Source organism: Dermacentor silvarum, chromosome 7, assembly GCF_013339745.2.
Source record: "Dermacentor silvarum isolate Dsil-2018 chromosome 7, BIME_Dsil_1.4, whole genome shotgun sequence".
In the NCBI taxonomy this organism is placed as follows: Eukaryota; Metazoa; Arthropoda; class Arachnida; order Ixodida; family Ixodidae; genus Dermacentor; species Dermacentor silvarum.
The window spans coordinates 37,049,298-37,063,014 of NC_051160.1; the positions used below are offsets into that span (position 1 = coordinate 37,049,298).

The 13,717-nt window shown below is 46.5% G+C and overlaps 1 protein-coding gene across 4 annotated transcripts in view; it reads right to left on the minus strand.

The window, feature by feature from the left end:
• Positions 1-4,669, minus strand: part of LOC119459462 (papilin-like) — a 32,024-nt gene extending 27,355 nt beyond the window's left edge. The window contains exon 1 of one of the 4 annotated variants that reach the window (XR_007467782.1): positions 4,449-4,659. Coding sequence is in view for 2 of the 4 variants with exons in the window: in XM_049670543.1 (XP_049526500.1) it covers positions 4,449-4,560 (112 nt within the window). In the remaining 2 variants the exon portion in view is untranslated. Of the gene's footprint in view, positions 1-4,448 lie in introns of all 4 variants that reach the window. The other 3 variants (XR_005193616.2, XM_049670544.1, XM_049670543.1) reach the window with 3 other exon arrangements.
• Between the last annotated feature and the right edge of the window lie 9,048 nt (positions 4,670-13,717).

Below are 13,717 nucleotides of genomic sequence, written 5' to 3' on the forward strand. Positions count from 1 at the left end.
AGTAGTGATGAACAGGATACAGAGGCTCCTTCTATATCTAGCGATGAATTTAGAAGGGCCTTGCAAAACATTACCCGGGGAAAAGCGAATGGAGAAGATGGAATAACAGTCGACTTAATAAACGACGGAGGTGTAAGGCCTGCCGATCTTCCGAATGTATTACACACCTATCTTCCAGCTTCCGAATGCCTGCCGATCTGGGAAGCCGCCAGACACGCCGAAGAATGTCGCCAGCTTGGCCGCCGTTTCACCTCGGATGACCAGAAGCGCCAAAAAGCCGTTCACGACGCCCAGACCTCGACTCCCACTTTTCTTCAGGGCGCCCTCGTCTGGTTGTTAGCGCCGCACCGCACGCCTGGGGTCGCTTCAAAACTCCTTCCGAAGTACGACGGACCATACCGCGTTCTCGAGAGAACATCCGGTAATTACCTGGTTGAGCCGCTCACGCCGCCGTCTGACATGCGACGTCGTAACCGCGAAGTAGTTCATGTTCAGCGTCTCACGCCTTATCATCATTCTACCGTCCTTCCAGAAAACTAAGTCCCCAGGATGGCTCCTTAATTTGCGCGGGGCCATGGTAAGGACGATAACTAACGTCGGCGCAGAGTCAGCAGCATCGGCAGCATCAAGCGCGCAGCAGAGGCTTGAGCTAGGGGACTGTGCTCGGTGCATGCTACAACCGGCTTTCGCTACTAATCTCAATAAATCTCCTTTATAGAGAAGATATCGTGCTCGAAAAGCTTGCGGCCCTTTATACCCAATGCCAAGTGTGCCAGAGAACTGGAAGAATGCCACCATTATGCTTATCCATAAGAAAGTAGACCTTAGAGAATTTAAAAATTATAGACCCATTAGGTTGTTGTCAGTATTGTATCAAGTATTCACCAAGTTAATTTCCAATAGAGTCAGGGCAATACTTAACTACAAACAACCAAGAGAACTGGCTGGCTTCAGGAAGGGATATCCTACAATGGATAACATCCATGTTATCAATCAGGTAATCGAAAAATCTGCGGAGTACAATCAACTTCTCTATGGCTTTCCAAGAATATGAAATTATATTTGATTCAGTAGAGATACCAGCAGTCATAGAGTCATTGTGTAATAAAGGAGTACAGGAGGCATACGTGAATATCTTGGCAAAAGGGGTCAGGCAGGAGACACAATCTCTCCAATGCAATTCACTGCATGCTTAGAAGTATTCAAGCCATTATACTGGGCGGGCTTAGGAGTCAGAATCAAAGGCGAATATCTGTAGAACCTTCCGTTTTCGGGTGGCATTGTCCTGTTCAGCGACACCTAAACCGGATTTCAACAAATGATTGAGGACCTTAAACTGAGAAAGCATAAGAGTAGGGTTGAAAATGAACATGCAGAATACAAAGATAATGTTCAACAGCCTCGAAAGAGAACAAGAATTCAGGATTACCATTCAGCTTCTAGAGTCATCACAGGAGTACGTTTATCTCGGTCAATTACTCATAGGGGACCCTGGTGATGCGAAGGAAACTTACAGAAGAATAAAAATGGGTTGGAGTGCATACGGACAGCCATTGCGAAATCCGGACCGGGAGCTTATCACTGTCGTTGAAAAATGAAAATGTACAATCATTGCATTCTACCATTGCTACTATATCGGGCAGAAACTTGGAGGTTAACAAAGAAGCTCGAGAACAAGTTAAGGACCATACAGAGAGCGATGGAACAAAAAATGTTAGGCCTAACGTTAAGAGACCGGAAGAAAGCAGTGTGTATCAGAGAGCAAACGGGCTTAGCGGATATTCTAATTTATATTAAGAGAAAAAATGGAGCTGGCAGGCCATGTAATGCGTAAGGTAGATAACCGGTGGCCCATTAGAGTTTCAGAATGGGTGCCAAGAGAAGGGAAGTGCAGTTGAGGACGGCAGAAACCTAAGTGGGGTGATGAAATTAGGAAATTTGCAGGTCGAAATGGCAATCAGTTAGTGCAAGACAGGGGTAATTGTGGATAGCAGGGAGAGGCCTTCGTCCTGCAGGGAACTGAAAAATAGGCTGCTGCTGGTGATGATGATAATGATCTATCTATCTATTTATTTATCTAGCCTCCTATGTCGTGATACTGTGGTGCTTATTTCTTTAACTGGATGTACATAAGAATGGTCATACAGGGCTTTACATGCACGAATACATGAATGGCATTTATTGACATCAATGGCGTGAAATATTTCACGAAAATGGTATGAGTGACATGAAGTCATCATGGTTGTTACCTGAACTCCACATATATCACGATGTGAATGGCATGCATGCATGGACTGACATGGATGATATGACGGGAAGGAAGGGCGTGCCATGCCATGAATGACATGGCATGGCACCTGTGCCAGACGTCTGGTGCGTCATGACATGAATGACAAGACATATATGGACATGTTATGTCATGCATCAATGACATCATATGCTTGTCATAGCATGTATGCTATGGCATGAATGGTATGAATGACATGATGTCGTTTGGTCGTTTATTGAACTCAATGTGAATATCATGACTTGTGTGCATGAGCAGACATAAATTACGTGATAGAAATGTCATCACAGCAATGACATGCGTGTCATGACATGAATACCATAGATTGCTGGAATGTGCGGCATTACAAGACAATAATGACAACACATGCATGAGAATATCACGGGATGTAATTCTTGTCTTCTCACGACGCATATTTCCGCCCACATATCCTGATATATACAACTTAAACAACCATGACACCATCAACTCATGTCATGTTTGTCATTCATGACAATCACGTCATAACAATCAGATTTGTCATTCATGTGACACACGTCATGCCATGTAATTTTATTCATGTCATGAATAAACTGGCACATGTTAAAAATGGAACTGGCAATAATGACAATCTGGTCTTGAAATATATGCCATGCATGTCATGACATGAATGTCATAATGAGATGACAATAATGAATTGAGTGACACGACCTGCATTTCTTTAACTGAATATTTTCGACAGATGCGTGTCATGACATGCTGTCACGGTATACCGTGACTGGCATCAATGAAATGAATGCATATCATGGCATGTCTGAATGTAAATCCATGACATGATTTCTATTAACGTAATGACAAGCATACATACATTGCATGATATTAAAACCACAAGAACTTAAGCTGACCCAGTGGACCAAGTTGCCTACCTTGGCCCGATGGCTATATGCTCGTGTTCGTGGTGCTGTGATGGTTATTGCATCGTCATTCCAGCTTTGCAATCCGACTCTCGCTTCTTGCACTCGCCTGTTACCTGCGCTCGAGCCGCGTGGGACGCGCAAAGAGATCCCGGCATCTCAGAAGCAGAACACGGGGCGGTTTCATCCGTTTAAAGAGCGATATAAAAAATGTTTCCCACGAGCGTTGATTTCCGAGCGCCAACGCGCTGCATCCTCGTTCTTTTTGAAGCTCATAACCGTCTTTCATGACCTTTCACGTCATCACCAGGCCATTTTATCAAACAAGACCGGCTATTTCCTGTTGCAAAGCGTGCCCGAGTTCGCTAACGCTGCATTGAATCACATATGCCAGCGTCATTCACAGCTCGCTCAAGTCGAGCAGCTAGATCGCGCGAATTGTCCGAATGGCTATAAAAGGACATGGATTTCATGCTGTGTTACAGTATCACCGTGTAATCACTCGTTTGTGTCCTCCAAGTGATACCATGTGCAGTGTTCTGTGACCATTTAGTTTCTGTGTTTCTCACCCATCGTAAACCTCCATGCCGATCGTCCACATTATTTGATCGTTCACAGAAATCACGCAGTCATGTTTGTTGTCGTCGTAGTCTTGCTGCTGCAGTCACACACACGAGCACCTGCGCTGATTCTAGTTGAGCATACTCACATCCCACACAAAAATACCGGATTTACACATACCCATTGGTCAATCGAATAACGCTTTGCAGATTCCCTATCAATGGTGCATAGCCACCCATCTGCAATATGCTTAGCTAACGTCAATACCCTCATTGCGTGTGATGTGCACGATTTTGTAGTACGTGAATATGCGTCTCTGCTAGAGTGAAAATGTCTAATTAAATGAAGTTATACTGGATTTGACTAGTGATTCCATAATTAAGGGACATCGATTAGTTTGCCTAATTCTTAAATATCTGAGCTTGAAACTGTTTGTACACAAAACAGGGTCACATGCAAAGGTTGTATCAACGTGGCACATAAAACAACTAACATTTTCTAGTGAAACTAATGTGTGTGAGAAATGAAAAGCACACGCTTAGATTAGAGCGGGCATGTAGACATGGTTAGGGTGGCTTGCGTGAAGTATAGAGATAAAGCAGGACGTTGGCAGAGGCCAATCGTCACCTCTCAAACCTAGAAGAAAAGGTATGTTAAAGTTTCCTCTCCGGTGCATCTTTGAAGAACTATGCAAAATCAGTACTTACCGTGCAAGCACATAACACAGGCGAATAGCCATAACGAGCTTACTAGTTTCATATTTAGATGACATAAGCTGAAATGTCTTCTTCCTGAAAAACTATACTTACATGCCTTCATAACCTGACTACCATATAAAACCTTCCGGAAAATAGCTCTTCATTTTCTCAGGGATAGCTTACATGTATTACATGAAAATGACTCACTAAAACACAATATATATCCAGGTGGGAAGAAACTGCTGTGCGCGCATTTGTTCTAGTAAGAAACAAAAATAGGCATTGCTTGGTAGCTTCTCGTGACCGTCAGATTGACATATCGTTTTATGCAGGAAACACATGTGCGATGTGATTGTCCTGTTCTGTTTCCCGAATGATGGATGGTATTCAGGATGAGGGAAAGCTTAACGTTGCATTTCGCTTTATCTTGTGAAGTATTGCAACTGCAGTCCTAATAATACTCACGTCCTAGAATGGGCTTAGAGTGCACAGCAACTCAGATGGTGGTGTGTGTTTGGTCCCATTGTGGTTTTGCGAAACAAGCATCAAACCCTCACACGATTGCATTTTTTTAATACGTGTGGTTTTCGATATATTACCGACGAGCAAATTACGATGTACGCCGCTTTGATATTAAACAGTGGCAGTTAGTTCATCAGAGCATTACTGATAAAAGAAATTATGGCTTTTTTTGTTCTTTCCCGCGTACGGGCCATGTGCTAATGAGATGTGGATACCCGGTGGCGGCTTCATGGTATTGTACTGAGCTGTGTCGTTCTTTATGTTCTGCACTGCCAAAGTGCCCCTTCGAACCAATTCCGAAAAAAAGTGTGGCCTTTTGGGGGGCACAAACAGCTATTCAAGCATACTTGAAGCGGCGCAGACCATTGAGTCGCATCGGTTTCCATCGCGGCCTGACCAGATCCAACGGCGGAAAGCCTAGATACGTGCAGTCAGTCTCCTGACAACGATACTGACATTTACGACACTGCTGTTCCTTTCACTATTTGTTCTAACACCATAAGGGTTCCCTTGATTCACACGAGCTCTGCGATATAAGTAACTTGTGCGTTTCGGCCTCCGTAGGTGGGATGGCTCTGGAGCTTGGACACAGGTGGCAAACTACTGACTGGCTCAGTCTATTTTTTTATTTGAGGTATATATTCTCTCCTGGTGCTGCCTAGTTCTGACTGCGACTGGTACACGACTCTGTGTTGGGCTGCGTCGACGGAAAATTGCAGTGGTGTGTTTACAGTCGCCTTCCAAGCTGGCCCTGCACTTACAATGACTGGCGATGACAGTTCTCGTCTCGTCAAGATGTGCGAAATAGACCAATACTGAAGATTGTGCTAGGCCACGATTTTGTAGCGATGCCCTATGACTTATTCTATACTAGTCCTAACATCCACCGCTCACGGCCGGCTGATCCCGTTGATAACGCGAGCGGACCATCGCTCTGACCACTGACAAAGCGCTATAAGCGCGAAAAGGCACTATTACCGGAAAGGCATCGCTCCAAAATGCCGGACCCAGTTGCTAATACATTGGGATCGCTGAAGCACAGCAGAAAGAAACAGGACGGAAAGCGGTAACGCACAGAAAAATGTGCAATCGGCGAAACAGTGCAAGAAATAAATAACGGAGCACGTATAGGTCTCCCTTTGTCCGTGATTTACGCTGCTTCGCTAACCTGCATGCACTAAATACACGACAATGTTAGCGCGCACAACAAACTGACAATTTGCTGGAGGAGTGGGAATAGCGACGTTGTTACCTAAACTTATTTCTGCGTCCTAGTTTTCCGCGGCGAGAATTGTTCGCGCAGAACCTTCGCAGCGCCATTTCGACTCCTATTCTGCTTTGTACTACAAGATGTTATGAATGTGACCTACATCGTGCAAGCAGCGACCTTGCTCAAAAGTGGACCCAAGAAAATGCGTTTTACATTTCCTCGGGCCTTGGAAAAAACAGTGCGAAATCACTGGAAAAACCATGCCTGCCCTTCCCACGTTCGCGCCATCGGCAGCATCGCCCGCCATTGGTCTTACTACAGCCACTGGCCGCACTATCCTGCCGGCAAGTGGCGGTGCCCTCCGACATTCCCCAGTGTCTATAGCAATTAAGGTTAGGCTGACATACGAGAGAGACGAATGGCAGCATTGTAGCTTGGGTACTTGCGTGAATGTACGAAATATGACCCTGCCAGTGTTAGACAACGCAACGTCATGGCCCATCCCTCAGTAGCGCAATATCAATTAAACAACAGGCGTCCCGTAGGACGTAGACTTGGGAGGAGGAAAAGTTTCCGATGAGCCTTGAATGCTACCGGACGGCTTCAATGCCGCCAGAGTTGGAGTTTCCTTCCCCTAAGATTAAAACATGATGGACCACACCAAAAACGCGTGGCTGCTTTTGGCGTATGACTATTTTGTCGGTTCCCGTTTTTTCTCTGTAACGCTCCAGGTGTTGGAGGTTCGTCAGGCATGCTGTTGGATGCCAGAAGAGAAACATCGCTCTTACGAACCTAGACGATATCGCTGTTTACGCTCCAAAGCCGCTCATTGGGCACCTACCAAACAATGAAATAATCATTTCAATGGTATTTTGGCTTCACTGAGGAGATGGACGTTCTAAGTGCTTCCGGCCTCAGTCCAGACTTTCCAAAAGTAAGCGCATTGAAGTGCATTCGACGCCCGACTGCAGCTATTCAGCTAAAAAGTGTACTTGGTTTTGAGTTATATTTCAACCGTATCGTACCTAGTCTTGCAATCGGCAGCTGTGCTTCAGGCAATTACTCAGGAACCTTACGTCCCGGAACTGTGAGACCAGAAAAAGCACCAGCCGTCGGAGTTTCAAATATGTGCGGGGGCTACCGCCTAAGCTATAGAGTAACAAAAGGAGGCGTCACATTTATTTCTGGCAACCTTAGGCGGTTCTAGATTTGTTCAGTTTGAGACGGCCATTGCCAACTGAAGCCATAGGTAGACGATGCGCTAGTGCCAAAGCGCCAGGAAGATCTTAGGTGTACTCGTACATTGTGTGGGTGGTTGTGATTTCGCAGAGTCCAACAAAGTCCCAGTTTCGCCCGAAAGGCGAAGCATCGATGGGGATAGCAAACTAGTGGACAGCTATTCGAAGTAAGGATAGTAGTTTGTTGGCCGTATAAAGTTGCAAACACAGGCATCCTAACTAAATTAACAAGCATGCTGTCATGCGCTCATAAGCAAACATGAACGCATGTCACTCGATGACCGCACGCTGTCAAAACTCAGTAGTGAGTAAGCGCGGCAGCAGCGAGCGAATTCACCTCCGTCCCTGCCGCTCGCATCAACGCGATCTAAGCCGCCAAAACAGAGCGTAGAGATACAGCCTTCGCACACTCAAGCCATAGCTAGCCAATGCGCGAGTGGCGCAGAACGCGGCCTCCCCCCCCCCCTCCCTACCCTCCCTCACAGAGCCTTGTGGCTTCGCGGGCGCTCGGGCGGTGCGCAGTCACACCCCACCCCCACCCCCTACCTTTCTCCCTCCGGAGCGTTGCGCGCGACTGGAAGACGTAGCGCTTCCTACCCGCTTCCCGCCCTTGCGTGCGCAAGATTAGGCCGCGATCGCCGGCTCGGCGTCGCACGGTTTCACTCGCACATAGAGCATGCGGCGCGCGGCGACAATTTTATTGCCCGCGAACTTTATACGGAACCTCACGGTGACGGCGACGCCGATGGCAGAAATGCGCCTGGAGTGTACATATAATTGCTATCACAATAATAGAAGAGAACGTACCGTGCCATTATACCATAAAGGCGAGGAGCTGATATGTGTTTGATCCCGTCATAGGCCTGTGTCTGCGCTATTGTAATCGAATAAACGGAAAGTTTATGGACAAGCTGTACTTGTGCTTCTATAATCCAGTACAGCCTTCGCGAAACCGCACTTCCAACTCAAAGATAGCTGCCTCTTCATTCGTCAGAAATTAATCATCACAGGAAAAATCAGCTGTGCACAGTCACTACAAGAGTCAACAATAGACACCGCTCTAAATTTTTTGTGGTCACCAGAGTGACCGGGATTTTACGTAGATGCGTTGTAGAAATTTCTTCTTCTACGCTGCGAGGGATGTTTGGGGTTGATAATTCGGCAGAGCTAATCTCAAGATGACTGTCGACGCTAATACGCTTAGCATTGAAGCAATAAAGTAACATGCCGTCTTGACACCACGGAAACGTCTTATGCGTGAGGTGTGTACTCCAGCGGGGTCCCTCTCCCGGAGTTCTCAATGAACACTCGTCGCCATCTAGCGATGCCGCCACAAAGCCAGCGCGTCGCCCCCGAAATGCATTGCGTACCGGTGCAGGCACTCAGAAACGCATCATGTCTCAGCAGGGCAGCTGCATCGCGCTCAATGCCGGACGCGCTGGGCCAAATCGTAGCCCTGCCGAGAAGCCCGCACTGGGCCGTCTTGGCGTGTGGTGCGCCAGTGCGTGCGAACGGTGCGAGTTGATCCCTCTCTGGCCGGACACAAAAACGCACATACTCAGAGACCCACAATGGCGAGACCCTCGTTGAAGCGCGGTGCATATGCAGTGTGTTCATGTCATAGCTCGCTAAAGCGTCGGCGTGTAAGATGTACATTGAAAAACGGCACGTACCCTGTGCACTAAAGCGTTGGGCTGCTGTCCTTAAGGAAGTCATTAGAAGTGGGTAACATTTCAAAAAGTTATTAATCCGTTAGCATTCTAAAGATGTTTCGCGCACTTTTCTGGGGCTATCTATCAATGGATCTATGTTTGTATGTAGGTATATCTGCATGATTGTATCCAGCTATTTTCCCGGCTACCTCGGCCACTGCGTAGTCAGTCGTGAAAGGGTTGGCGCAACGCGCTACCTTGCAGAGGTAACAGGGTTCGAAACCAAATATCGGACCAAATTTGTTCACAGAGTATGCGGCAATGTGCACATACGTGCCACTCTTCAAAAACCTCTTTCACGCCGACAAGGGTCACTGTAGACGCGAAACTGGGTAGGTACCGCGTTGTTCGAAGAAACTCTGAAGCCAGCTTAGAGCACTCGTTATGTGTCAGTGGGTCTGTGCCGGTCTCCAATGAGCCTCTTGGATGCAAACTTCAGTGACAGGGCATGTGCCAGTAAGGGTGCACCGCCATTGAATGATTGTACTTGAAGCCAACTTGGGTAACTATGAGCCACTGGGAATGTGCCTGTCTAAAATTACGAAGAAGATACCTTAGATACGTCCAACTCTGAGCGGAATCGAACCTACTCTTCAAGGGTTCCTAAAGTACAGCTATCTTACGCATTAGAAGTCTGCACCACAAATGCATTCCGTATATGTATACCACTTTTCAATGAATGCCTTTCACGCCAAGGCTTTAGCGAGTGACGTCCTTAATGCACTGGGTATTTGCTGCTCTTCAATGAGCTTCACGCCAGCTTAGATCAATTAGTATGTGTCTCTGAGTGTGTGACAAGCGAGGAATCAATTCTCAGCGCTCGCAGCCACCGGCTTGCCACATTTGTCGTCTTGGAGGCCAGGCGTGCCCTTCTCGGCAGTGCTACTACATGGCGCCGCGTGTCCAGAAAGAAGCGCGCGAGAGGGGCCCGGTTGCCGAATGACACGTTTTTCTGCGTGCACACGCATCGGCGCGTCATGCATTTCGGTGGCCACGCAAAGGCTTCGCGGTGGTGGCACTAGATGGTGACGAGTATTCTGAAGCAATTGGATAAGGGAAATCAGGCTGCAGTAAACACCTCATATATAGCTTGTTTAGATGGTATACAAATACGTTGTGTCGATACATTCATCCAATGCTCAATGTGTTACCATCGAAAATCGTCGTGAGCTAGGTTCTGCCGCAATTTTATTCTCGAAACATTCGTTTTCTGGAAGGAGCAGAACTACAGTCGGTGACAGCCTATGCACTAAAAGCAAGCGCCACCCACAATACGGCAGTGCCATGTGCACTTCCCCTCTGAAAAAGAGCCCAGACAGGCGGAATCCTTTCCCAGACTCATAAATTTGGTGGACTAATGTAAATGCTTTGCTAATTCGAAAATAGAAGCTTGGTGATTCAATCTAAAATGCTACCTTTCGTTGAGCTCTATTGTCAGAATCACCCACAAACTTTGAGTTGAGTTCTGGTTTGAGCCTACAATCAGTGGCACAAAGAACAATCTGTACGGAAAAAAATACAGCTCATCTAAATGCGCAAAACCAATTGACATCAGGAAATTAAGTGGACCTAAGTGGCTGGCGGATCTATGAAAATTTTGTTTGAGATCGAGAGAGAGCATATGATGATGAAATATTAGGTTGCCACCAACCTATCTCTTCAGCCAACAATTTATTCTCTCCTTGACCATCGAACTACCAAGTATCGCTTAAAAATAGGCAACGCTGGATGCGGTGAAAGCGCAATTACGCATTACGGTGAAAGCAAGCGTGAGACGCAGGCGCAAAAATAGAGAAGGAAAAGGGGCTTAATTATGAGTTGTCCCTTACCGAAAAAAAAATTGTACACTGACCAAGCATAAGTGACGAACAGCACAAGCTCCCTAGGCGGCCAGATTAATCTAGCCTCCCCCATCCAGCATAAAATTTGACGGCTCTCCACTGATATCCCCAAGTAGGAATATGTAATGAAATCAAACTACCACTCGTTCGTTATTCTGTGCTGACAATCTGATCCTGAACATAAAAATTTGGAAAGTTGTGCATGCATTTGCAAGACATGGTACTAATCTATAATGATCAAGCAGATGTGAACGAAGAAAGGGCTCGAGATTGCTTGATGAGATAAAAGTGTCAAACAAATTTATTTCAATAGCTTCTGCCTGCTGACCATTCAGTGAATTGTCAAAGAGAAAAAGCGGTACACACTAACATATACAGCTCATATACATTGGGCACGGCAGTACCACAAGAATGCAGACGTCTAATCCACTGTCCTTCTTCATGCAGCTTGCTGTCAGCATACTCCTTATCGGTGGGGATGCGCGCACCGGGCTGCTGCCGGAGATGATCATCGTAACGCATATCAACAACACCGGTTTCCACGCGCCAGATGATTCCTACTATCTGTGTTGGGATAACTGGCCACGTGGTTCGGCGACCGACGCGCCCTGCTGGACACATGACTGGCATTGAGCGCCACCTATTCTACCGGCTACGTATGGTCTTCCTTCAATGCCACTAGCCATTGGGCACGGCCGTACCACAAGAATGCAGACGTCTAATGCACTGTCATGCAGGTGAGCAGGCGACACGATAGGTGTTTTAGATCTAGTAACCCCTTCTTGTTGGTGCTGCCATGCCCGCGGCTTGTTGTTGCAGTTGCCGATGTTATTTTGTTATATTGCGATAGCAATTATATGGACACTCAAAATCAGATTTCTGCCGTCGGCGAAGCCGTTGCCGTCGCCGTGAGGTTCCGTATGACGTCAATGAAGATGAAATCGTCGCCGCGCGCCGAACGCTGTATCTGCGAGTGAGAGGGCGCGAGGGGCGCGCGCTTTCACGGGGAGTGAACGCACGGCGGAGAACAAACGCGCGTTCTGCGCCGTGCTCGCTTAAGGGCTGCAGAAGTAGGCGTCTCTTTCCTGCTTTACAATCACCATATATGTAGAGCAAACGCGCCTTCTTCAGACGCGCGAGAGGCCGTGGGGGAGGGGGGGGGAGGGAGAGGGAAGGGAGGCGACGTTTAGCTGCGGCACCAAGTGCCCATTTATATCAGAGGCTCCGGCAACAGTCACCAACGCCGCACGCATTTTGAGCGAACGCGGGCAAAACGCCGACGGCGTCGACAACAGTTCTGCCTGTTGCCGGTGCTGCTGCATGTCCGAGTTTATACAGCTGATAAAGCTAATATCATTACTCCGTATAGCTCTCTACAAATTTGCTATCGCAATTGATGCTTCGGCTTTCAGGTGAAACTGCGACAACTTTTTTTATGGAAACTTCTTTTAGTAGCTGGAGATATAGAAGAGAATCCAGGCCCCGAGTTAGGCCAGATTGCTAAACAACTAGAGGATATCGCAACCGACATAAAAGATATCAAATAACATCGGCTAACCGAAATTGAAAAGATAGACGCCCTCTCCAAACTTGAAGAAAAATTGGTTTCATGCGAAAGCAACATATTGCATTTGGAAAGAGCCTTTAAAAGATTAGAAATCAGGGTTGATGATTTCGAAAACCATAGCAGTAGATCAAATCTTATTGTTTATGGACTACCCTAGGTTGAGGGCGAAAACAGCGGTACATGGGAACACAGCGTCAATCAAACGATCATCAAGGATACCCTTGGTTTAGAGCCAGTTGCCTTGGAACGAATACATCGCTTAGGGAGGCCGAATAAAGATAAAAACAGCCCGGTCATCTTAAAGCTACTTGACTCAAGAAACAAATAAACGATATTGAACAAAGGCTACAAATTCAAGAATACTAACTACGCTATAGGTGAAGACTTCAGTCGTAGAGTGCGGGAAAAGAGAAGAAAACTCTGGGAAAGTACTACATCAAACCGTGACAAAAGAGAAAAAGAGTCTCTATTTTTTTATAAGCTCTACATAAATGACAGCATGTTTGTCTGGGATGACGAAAGAAACATGAGAGTCGCAGTTCAAAAAAAAACGCCGAAAGAAGTCGACCAGTAACTCGAAGCCACAAACATTCTCAGAAATATCATTACTAAATGTGAACGCCAGAAGTATTGTCAATAAAACTGAAGCATTATAAAACCTGTTACCCGATCACAGCCCTGACATAGTTGCCATTACTGAAACATGGCTTTCACCAGAAATCTCCAGCCACGAAATAGCACCCCCAAATTACTTAGTTATCCGTAAAGATCGGCCAACTCGAGGCGGTGGCGTGGCTCTGCTTATTAAGAAGCCCTTACCCTTTGTATTGATGCCCGACGTTCCAGATGTTGAGGCTGTGTTCTACAGGACTATGTACGATGACTTTGCAATACTTACTGGTTGCTTTTACAGAGGTCCTCTTTCTGGTTACGACAGTGTTATTGCTGTACAGGAGCCTATGCAGAAGCATGCTACTAACCGAGTTATTCTTATGGGAGACTTCCATTTACCTGATATTGACTGGAATACCATGCATCACACTTCACTCTCATCAAATTTGCTGATTGATTTGATGCTAAACTTTGGGATTCATCAAGTTGTAACCGCTCCTACGCGAATACAAGGAACAAGCGATAACATCCTAGACTTAATACTGATTATTGACAACTTCCCCCTAGATCTACTGA